Consider the following 11,138-nt stretch of genomic DNA (forward strand, 5'->3'; position numbering starts at 1 on the left):
CCTGTTCTGTGGTAGGATATTGACCCTCTTACATTTCAACCAGAGCGCTCTTAATTGCTTGAGCTAATAAGGTAACTAAATATAGTCAGCTATCTTTCTCCATAGGGACCATCATTACAGGCATATAAAACATGTTGCTAGCTACTTGCCAGGTATTTGCTACAAGGGGAAAAAAAAAAGGGCAGGGGGAGGGGCAACATTTGAGGGGTTTCATAGATTATAGAGCATGGCCTGTCTGAACAGACACAGACAAACCTTTGCCCACTCCTCCACTGCTTAACTCTTCTTCCTTACCTCTAATCTGTCACAGCTCTTCATCTTTCACAAATTCAGCTTCTTGCCTGCTCCCCAAACGTTTTGTACAGTCACAACCTCACCATCCAGCCAGTCCCAAAAACCCTGGTGTTATCCAGGCAAACCTAACTCATCTCTGTTGATCACACAGTCTGCCTCTTCCCTTCCTCCTGCTACTCCTTATCCAATTATCTGTCTTCTCTAACCACTTCCTGAGTCTTTTTTGCTTCATTTTCCCCTATCTCAGCTCCTCCGCCTGGCCCGTTCAGGTCACCCTCTCCTTCTCTAAGCTTCTTGTCAAGCCTGTCAACTACTATTTAGTAGTCTTCTAAATCACTTAATACAAGATACACAGTACACGTTGTTTCTTACTTTTTTCTTTTCCCTTTGGAGAAGCTGCTGTCAGTCTTGTAACTCAAACAGCTCTAGTCATTCCTCCTCACAGCTTGAAATTTACCTAGACAGTCCTGCATTCTGTCCAGGTCTACTTCTCTCCAGACCTTGTCCAGTTTTTGGCCCATCTGTATTAGTGTAAAAGTAGTCTAGATCTGCAGTGTTGAGGCTTCAGCTTCTAGCGCTGAGCACAGGGCAAACAAGAACAATCACTTTAACTTTTATCTTCAGGCCTGGATCAAAATGTTCTGCTACTTTGTTAGGATACTATCCATACAACCTCGATCACAGGAGTGCTCACAAATGCAGTACACCCAGTTATACAATTCTTACAAAATCATCTATCAACACGTTTTGGTTTTTTAGTTTCACAAATCCTACAAAGCAAAGAAATGCCATCTTTTCAAGTCTTTTCAAGACTACAGTGACTGAATTCAAGAATGGCAATAGGGGGTACAGATTTTACAGCCAGTAACTTGCAGCATTGTTCACATTTACTATCCTGCAACTTCCCGTACTGCTTCAAGCTAAATCGTTTTCTACCATAGCCACAAAATATATATATAAACGGTCAGGTTATGCCAAACCTCAATAAAATTATCTTGTTCTTCCCGATTTAGACATTCCTCTGCTGATATATTGCATAACTCTCTTCTGCTGTGTAGCAGTGACTTCATTGAGTGCAGTACACCTTCACCAAAACTCTGAAAAACAATGAAAAACAACGTAAGAAAAAAATGCATTTTTGGTTTTGGATACAGGGTCCATCCATCTATCCCCTGCCCCCCATAGGTTTCCCTACTCTAAGTACGATTTCAAATTACGTTGTATATAAATCACCAGGTTTGAAGTTTAAATTTACTTCAGGACATGGAACTGAAACAGGTAAGTTGTTTTCTTCAAGCAATACTTTTATTCCAAAAGAAGTTGACCATTCTGTATTAAAAAGAAAAAAAAAGTGACAACATGCAGACTTGGAAAAAAAACAGATGAATCCAAGAAGAAATCCAAGCCCCATCTGTTCCTTGCATCAAAGCCTGTATACGGAACTTTTCCATCAGCTTTTCCTTAAAAAGGATGAAAAGCAAATTTAGCCAAGAAAACTAATGGAGGTGGCTTCAAAAATCAGAGGGGAAGAAAACAAACAAACAAACAAAAACCCCAAGAAACACCACACACATTCTCCTTTCCCATTCCTTGAAGAATATGAAACAACTGTAACTTAATCCCATGTAAATACTTCTTGTAACATTTCTTATATTTACACTTACGGTGACATGCAAGCACCCACAGATGACTAAAAAAAGCTTAAGAATCTAAGACTTTCTCCCAGTGTAACAAAGTGCAGCAGAACAAAAGAATTATCTTCACTGGTCTCTGAAGTCAAAGAAAACAAGACGACAGAACAACAACAAAAACTGGTTCACTCAGCTTGTAAAAAAGACAACATCCTCTCACTTTTTTTAGGAAGTCAGCAGCTTTTTTTTTTTTTTTTCATTTTAAAATTGTCATCTTCTCTAGCAAGTGGTAAGGTTAAGAAGAAAAATAAGATCATGAAGTGGTTATAAATTGTTAATCCAGTTATTTATTCTCTATATGATTTCCCTGTTAAAAATGAAGTGAGAAATCAAGTGTGTCCAACTTATGACAAGTTATTTCAAATTTGCATACCTTCTAAAACAATAGTAGAAGTGCTAGATAGCCAAATTTAGTCATAAATGTTTTGCATTTCAGATACTCCCACAGCAAAAACAATCCCTTTATGGTGAAAAGTGATCTTACATATTACAGTTAAAATTCAAGAAAGATTTCCCACCCCCACCCCGTAGAAAAAATGGTATCAAGTACTACTGCAGCCAAATTATTATAGCATGGCCAGTGTCACCATGCCTGTACTCATGGTGATACAAAATTAGGAAAGCATTTCTAGAATGAATAGACAAAAGCAAAATAGAAACTTCACTTCAGGATCCTTGAAATTACCAAAATATATTTCAGAATGTTAGCAAACAAGGCCCAGACTACCACCCTGACAGCCAAGGCCAAGTGACATTAAAGCAGTCAAAACAGTCATTTTCATGGAAAAGTAACAGCTGAACTATTTTAAAATGCATTTTAGGCCGTTATTGGGTCATTTGAAATAAATGAATGCAGTGTTCATCTAATTTCCACTTTCATCTATTCCTTTGTCCTCACATGTTTAGTTGCAATTTATCTCCACACTTCAGTAATATATCTTTGTACTTTCCAAAGCATGCTGACAATGTCTTCCTCTTTGATTCTCTGGGTCTTCCAAATTTACAGGTGGCTGCAATACCAGTATTGCTCAAAGACTCTCCCCGAGTAATTCCCCCATTCATCTCATACAGAAGTCATTTGTGAAGTCAAGCAAGCATGCTGAAATGTCTCTTTTTCAGCTTCTACAATACCTTAATCAGTCACAGCACTCAAAATAGTAATTAAAAAAAAAGTTATACAGTGTGACCTGCTAATTTTCTACAGACCAACGGTGATCAAGTCTGAGAAGGGTTTATCATTATTCTCTAATACTTAGCTTTTCTAAGGCTACAAACTATTACACGTACCTTATTTATAAGCAAGTATTTTTCCCTAGTTTAACATCCTGAAAGAAAAGGCAAGATGAATAACTAGAACAGGGGCATGGTATTAGGAGCTACTATAGTTGAGGTGAAGGAAAACTGAAGATTTTGGAGAATACAAAGTTGAAGTGGGAGAAGAAAGATGCAACAATTGGAAAAATCTCCTTCAGGTCTGGAAGAACCAACATACAAGACTATACGTAGGTCTGGTAGCACACTGATGGTGGCACTACGTAACTGAAGAGATAAAATATCCATATTTAAAAAGGAGAAGGAAGGAAGTGATGTGTGGTTTTAAGATCATGTTAATGAATATAAAAGAGTTTAGAACATGGAAAGAATAAAGATGTGGAAATTAACAGGCACAGTACACACACAGAGAAAAGATTTCATCTATCTGGACTTCCATAATTATTTACACTGAAATATATGAAGAGTTAACAAAACCAGAAGAAGAGAGAACTTAAAAGAGCTGTTTCTTGAAAAGAAGAATTTGCCCGAATGGAGACAGCAAAGGGGGTTTTTGAGGATATAGTAGATATAGGTCAGTAACCCAGTAACCAACTTCCTCAAAATTTATCTTGAGGCTGAAGTCAAGCATCATTATCATTAATAGAATACTCACTGAATGATAGAATAGTTTGGGTTGGAAGGGACCTCTAAAGGTCATCTAGTCCAACCCCCCTGCTGTGGGCAGGGACATCTTCAACTAGATCAGGTTGCTCAGAGCCCCCTCCAACCTGACCTTGAAGGTTTCCAGGGATGGGGCATCCACCACCTCTCTGGGCAACCTGGGCCAGTGTTTCACCACCCTCAGCGTAAAAAATTTCTTCCTTATATCTAGTCTAAACCTACCCCCCTTTAGTTTAAAGCCATTCCCCCTTGTCCTGTCGCAACAGGCCCTGCCGCCATCTTTTTTATCAGCCCCCTTTAAGTACTGACAGGCTGCAATAAGGTCTCCCCGAAGCCTTCTCTTCTCCAGGCTCAACAACCCCAACTCTCTCAGCCTTTCTTCACAGGAGAGGTGTTCCATCCCCCTGATCATTTTCGTGGCCCTCTTCTGGACCCGATCCAACAGGTCCGTGTCTTTCTTATGCTGAGGGCTCCAGAGCTGAACACAGCACTCCAGGTGGGGTCTCACCAGAGCAGAGTAGAGGGGCAGAGTCACCTCCCTCGACCTGCTGGCCACACTTCTTTTGATGCAGCCCAGGATACGATTAGCTAATAAATTTAAGGGGAGGGGGAGGAAGTAAATATGTAGATGAAATCTGATGATAATTCAAAGTAAGCAGGTGTCATCAGTTAAGAGGAAGAATAGCATATCATACAGGAAGAACTTGCTCAGCATGAGGGTATTTTAAAATGGAACTGTATGAAGTACAAAGTTATGTCCTTAAAAACTAAAAGCAAGCTTTAAAAGAGAATTGCGAATTTACAAGCTGGGAAATAAAAGACCTGAGCTGACTTCTTGATCATGGTATAGCAATGAATGGTCAATATGATACAGTACTGAAAATAGCAAACATGACCCTAGTACGTATCCTTTAACGAAAGAACTGACATCATCAGAGTCACTGAGAAGGACATTCTGTGTAATTGCACATACAGTATCATCCACATGTAAAAAGAAGATTAACTCACAACAACCACAGAAAGTAGGACTATGATGGATAATCGCTGGAATGCAGAGGCTTTCATACAAAAGCAGACTAAAACCTTAGTTTGCATAGTTTCTAAAAACCAAGGCTAACAGAGGACAGATCACCAACTGTAAAAACATCACGAGGGTGAACATCAGCAAAAGAAAAAAAACGATTTAAGCTGAAGAACAACGTCATCCATGAACAAACAGGTGTAAGTTTGCTGTGAATAGCTTCAGCCTGGAATTCATAAGATTCTTAGCTATTACAGCAGTGTGGTTCAAAGACTTAAAACAGTAGGTTTTGGGTTTTTTAATCTCCTCTCATTAATTGTGAGACTATATTTAATAACTTTTTCATATTCTTATCAAAATTTTGCTTGTGACAGCAAAGGACTGCACTCAATTACAGAGAAATCTCCTATCCAACAGACAGTGAAAGCAAGTTCTCTCACAAACCCAGTCTAGGAGAGACACAACTACATTAGAAACTGAGAAACAGCAAGTTCGCAAGACTATCAGCTCAGTTTAGGTAAGGACAAGAGGTCATCTTCAACACAAGGATGTCATTTGTTTTTATAAATAGTACAACTACTTCCAATATACATCGACATATGGGCAAAAAAACCTAAGCAATCTCTAAAGCTCAACTTGCTAGATCTGTGTACTCCTTCCTCACAGGAATTCAAAAGTCACATGTCTGGCAAGAAATCCTATTTCAATAGTGAGCACAGATTTCATACTTACTAAGTCATACTAGGGGAAAAATACAAATATCCTCAAATGTGCGCAGAGCAAGACAGACCTGAACAATGTAAATACTTGTCATGCCTCTAGCTCAAATGACCAATTCAAAGTTTTGCATTGTCCTCTTTGTGGTCAGCAAATCAAGAAGTCATTACCTATGGATCCTTCACAGTACACGGCAGGAAATTCTAAATCGGTCCCATGAACCATTTTAAACAACTGCTCTCTAACGTTTCGAACAACCCACAAACCTGTAAGATGCCATGATTTGCAGAGAAATCAAGTCCAGTGCTGGAAAGTCATCTTTACTCTGCTCTTAAATAACAAAACAGCTCTTCCTGTATTCATGTTCTGTAAGATTTAAATGGACTGAATATTTTGAAGTCATTTTGTAAAAATGGAAACTTGGGTTTTAAATGTGCATACCACAACCGTGCACTGACTTTTAAGAGCTACTACTGCAACAATTCCTGTTAAGTATTACAAAGTATTACAAAGAGGACATGAACCAGACCACAAGCTGTGAATAAACAGAAGATGAAACATAATGCGATTCTGACCACCCTACTGCCTGACTCTGTGAGAAAGAATGAAAGTTCCACACTATAATCTAAGTAGCTGCCCCTCAGGGAAAAATCAAGAGGAGGCAGCCACAGATCAAAACATTGGAGTCTGGCTAGATGAAAATGTAGAATTCTGCAAGACATCCGAGAAGGGTCGAATTCATGTTCCTAGAACCACACAGTCCAGAATTTTCAATGGCAATTAACGGAACAGTTCACAGAGATAGTATTTTAGGCAACCGTTAGAATCAGTGAGGAATCACTGGTCACTATCATTATTAGAAACATGTTTCTGCAACCCAAAGGTCTAAAAACCTAGGGGGGGGTTGTTGGTTTGTTTTTTTTAAATTGAAGAGAAAAAACAAATAGAGGGCAGACTAAAAAAGTCCTCTCAAATCTCAAATTATGTTCAGGTTAAGAATGCAAAATGACTTGACTATAGTTAAAGAACTCTATTTGAGCTGGAGATTTCTCATAAACCAATAAAATAAAAGTTTTTATATCGTGTTCCTTAAAGTGAAAGAATATCACCCATAATTACAAACTGTTTAATGTATGGCAGTTAACGTTCCATATCAGGACCTGGAACAACCGATTACCTGCCTGGCAGTCCCATAATCATAGAATCATAAAATCGTTTGGGTTGGAAGGGGCTTTTAAAGGTCATCTAGTCCAACTCCCCTGCCATGAGCAGGGACAACTTTCACTAAATGCTTACCTTTGCCTTCAAGCTGTTTCTGCAGGACCTATACCACTGACACTGTTTCCTTAAAACAACAAAATCTGTTTATAGAATAAAACAATGCAATTTTCATGTGACAAGATACCTACTTGCTCAGTTTCTCCTCTTAAGCATTGCACACACTTGCAAGTAAAGAATTTATTAGTAACCAGGAAAGACCTAGAAAGATACTCATCTGTATTCAACTACTTTGAGAAATATGATTGGATAAATTTGTTCCTTCAGGATAAACTGCAACTTTCATTTGAGTAAATACTTATAGAAGTTGCAAGAAAATTTGAGGAAGAGTATTTTTGTTCTCCAAGCTAAAGTGACAAAATTTAAAAGAATAAATAAATAAATACTGTTGGAAAAACCCCACTAATATCTTTCATAAGTGCTACACTTATTTTCTTTTTCACCAAGGCACTGCCTAGAAGTTCACGTAAACACAAGGATAAGCTAATCAAGAAACCAAGGTCTAAAGATAAAGATATTACAGTAAGTGCTAACAGACTTCACAGAACAGTTTTCAATGAACGCTACATATCCATATTTTAATGTATTACATATAAACTTGAAAAATCTGTGCTCAAAATGAAAGTTATACTCCAATAAACAAGGCAAATTTTAGCTAATAAATGCATCATGATTTCATATCACCTTAAAACAAAAGGCAAAGACAAAAGGAAAAAGCATGCACCCCTTCCTTAAATTATTCTGTCTCCCAGTTCAACTACGCTAAATATGCCAAAGCATAAAGCAAAGGCAGTTTCTTTGCCTCCTTGAAATGTTAGACAACCAAAATTACAACATATAAAGAAAAAAAAAAAACCAACCAAACCTACTAGTTCACTTGGTTCATTATTAGACTGTTGCGATAAAGATAGAAAAGCTCTGAAGTAATATTTTTTTTAAATACAGATAATTACCTTTTTCACAGATATTCTCGGTTTCATTCGATTGCCCTGAGCCCTGGCGTACATATCCATGATTTTACCAATCTTAGTGTTCGATGAAAGAAGTCAGCTCAAGAATACCTACAAAAAACATTTATACTTGATTATTTTAAGTTTCCCCATTTGGTTTGTATACATTTTGAAAAGGCAAGTAGACAAAACAAGAACCAATAAAAACAATTAAAAAGCACTTTAAAACTGAGAAAGATTAAACAGCACACCATCCATACCGATTGTTGCCTTTGAGTAAGTATTGCCTTAACGATTTTTAAAACAATGCACGATATGTAAAACACACACCTTACAGTTAGTTCCAACATTTTTCTTTAACTAGATTTCAAGGCTACATCCTTGTCCTAAGAAGAGCCATCTACGGGAAAAGCTGGTTTCTCACCTAGGGTCTTGTCAATTACTTGAGCTCTACATTTTTGGAGCGATCACTCCTTGCAGCAAAAGCCCGGCATAGCAAAATCATGGAGATAACTTTATAACCATGTTGGGCCCCACAGTATTTACTCAGGTACAGTAGTCTACAGTTACACTGCCTTCAGGCAGTAGGTTAAGTATTTCCCTGTGGCATCAGCTAGTAAACTCTGGAGACCTGAGCATCAACACAGAGCCACCTGCAGCGTCACCCACCTCATGACACCAACAGTCTCGTAAATCACAGTACAAAGACTCTGAAAGATGCTGGACAGAAACTGTACTGGTTTATCAGCACAACGCCATAACCATTTTGTCTTGTCTTCATCCTGCCCTTCAGTACTTGAATTCTACAGGTTCTCTCCACCACCCATTGCATCTCAGCTCTCTGTCATCCATTTCAGAGAAATCTAAAGGGTCCCACTTGTCCAACAATGCAACAAAACCTGAAAGTGTTCTTTTTAATATATAAAATTATTACCCATTTTCAAAAGAACAATGGTCCAGTCATCTGAGAAGTACCAAAACTTTAAAACTAACTGGAAAGGAAGTGAAAGCACTGACAAACAGAACAGCCTGGAAATAGCTCTTTTCTTGTGTAAATAAAACCTACCGTTTAAAATTATTCTTACTTCTGCATATTGTATTTGACTATTAAATTTAATTTCCTCCTACTGTAAACTCAAAAAAAGGGGGAATAAGCGGCAGACGTATCGGATGGAAGAGGAACAGGACTTTCCCGTTACTGAATAACTATCAGTAGGCACCCCAAAAAAAATTTGATCATGAGAATAACTGATAAATACCCACATTAAGGTTAACCATCTCTACCTTTCTAGCAAGTTGGACCACCTTAAATCCATTTTTCCAGTGATTTGCTGAGGAACACCCTTCTCATCAGACCATGTAATAAGCATTTAGTTAGCTTTTTCAATCTTGTTTGAATATATGTAAGGAGCAAAATTAAATAATGAGCTTAAGGGAATCCAACTGGAATTTTGCCATGGATTTCATCTCTTTGTATAAATTTATCCTATGCCTAAATTTATTAAAAGTCAGTGTGCAGTGACAGTCATTAGCTGACAGAAAGGAAGAAAATGTATCTTTTGTCTGTAAAGTGCAAATGTGCTGAGTAAATCTCTTAAATAGCTATACGGGTATATGTGTACATGTGCACACCTATGTCAAAGGCATACAAGGATGTGAGGAATTTGAACCGTACAGGCAATAAAGTTGAACTATATGTAATATGTTCTTATTAAATTAAATTTCTAATAAAAGATTCTAGATGATGACAACAGTATATCTATGTTTATGTTTCAAAAAAGTACTTTTACTGTAGTACTGTTAAAAAAAAAAAAAGACATCTTTCTTTTAAAGAAAAAGTACTTTTTTTTTTTTTTCTTCAACACAGTGACATGAAGCAGCCAAAAGAACTTTGCCAGTGATTTGCAAAAGCCAGGTTTAATCAAGTACTGAGCGCTGAGAGATTCATTCCAAATATGAAATTTAAAAATACCTTAAAAACAACAATATGCACTCTTTTATAACCTTAGCAGAACAATTGCTATTGAAAACCAAATTGAACAAGCCTACACTGACAAGCAGGCAGAATAGTCTAACGGATCCTTCTCTATTTCTCACTTCTAACGATTTATCACTTTCACTAATTGGGTTGGCAGTCTTGAAAAAGACCATTTATAGAATGACAAGTTGTCTTGACCACAGGAAAAAGAGAGGGGGGGGGGGGGGGCATGGGGGTGTGTGGAGAATACATCGTTGTTGGTCAGCATTAATGATAGTTATGAAAGGTTGGATCTTCTTTTTCTTGTTTGGTTCTAATTGTTTTACATCATTGTATTTTTGTCACATAGAAGCACGACATGAATACCAAGCTTCGCCAATTTCAACAGAACCCTTCGTTTTCTCTGACTATCTGATCATCGCTAAAAATCATCACCCCCACCTTCCCCCCAGTCCTGGGTCTGGATTCTCAAGTACGTCCTGGGAAAAAAAATATTACTTTATGTACCAGAAATATCCATTAGTCTAGATTTTATGGTTTGTGCAATTAACTTTAAGTTTCTGTACTTCATTCTGTTGTGTATTTCATACATAACACAACTAAACCAATTAAGTTGGGGGGGTATTATTTTCTTAGCAGTAGCATTTTCTCAAGCGGCCTTATTTCCCCTTAGAGAAAACATCACCAGAGAATACCTTGTTTAGGAGGTACTTTTTGGTTTTGCTTTGTTTTTTTAATTATATCGTACCAAATGATTAACAGAAAGAGGGAATAATCTAATCTATTTTATTATTTTTCCACGCTGAGTAAGACCTTCCACCACTATACTTCTTCAACTGCCAACAGATTTTCAAGAATCCCTGAAGGATAAGAAATTACGAGGCATCAACCAAGATGGCACAATTCAATTACCACACCTCAAAAAAAATCACCTTGCCTGCAGACTAAGAAATTCCCCTGGACAAATGGGACCAACATTATTTAAAAACACTTAATTTCTCAAGAATTAATTAAATATTGGCAGTATCTACTACTAAAGGCTAACTGTACAATTCTGGAATAATCTTGCAAATACGAAGCAATGTAAGACTCTTCCCATGCATTACATGGATAAAGTGTATTGTGTTACCGTTGATTTTAGTACCACTGATCTTTCCCAGATAAAATAGAACTTCTGTTTTGTTTTTTTTCTCCCTATCTCATTCGGGTAATATCTCAGGGCTTCAATAAGAAGGCTATAATACCAGATCTGCAATTCATAACTTCACACACAC

At 37.4% G+C, this 11,138-nt stretch overlaps 1 protein-coding gene across 1 annotated transcript in view; it reads right to left on the reverse strand.

Moving 5' to 3' along the window:
* The window catches only part of AKAP11 (A kinase (PRKA) anchor protein 11), a 53,881-nt gene that overhangs the window by 28,265 nt on the left and 14,478 nt on the right, over nucleotides 1–11,138 (reverse strand). Inside the window, exons 2-3 of the mRNA XM_009322838.1 lie at nucleotides 7,890–7,997; nucleotides 1,275–1,391 (exon numbers count right to left, since the gene is read on the reverse strand). Of these exons, the coding sequence (XP_009321113.1) occupies nucleotides 1,275–1,391; nucleotides 7,890–7,949 (177 nt within the window). The 5' untranslated portion in view covers nucleotides 7,950–7,997. The remainder of the gene's footprint in view (nucleotides 1–1,274; nucleotides 1,392–7,889; nucleotides 7,998–11,138) is intronic.

This window comes from Pygoscelis adeliae, unplaced genomic scaffold (genome assembly GCF_000699105.1).
Source record: "Pygoscelis adeliae isolate BGI_AS28 unplaced genomic scaffold, ASM69910v1 Scaffold74, whole genome shotgun sequence".
In the NCBI taxonomy this organism is placed as follows: Eukaryota; Metazoa; Chordata; class Aves; order Sphenisciformes; family Spheniscidae; genus Pygoscelis; species Pygoscelis adeliae.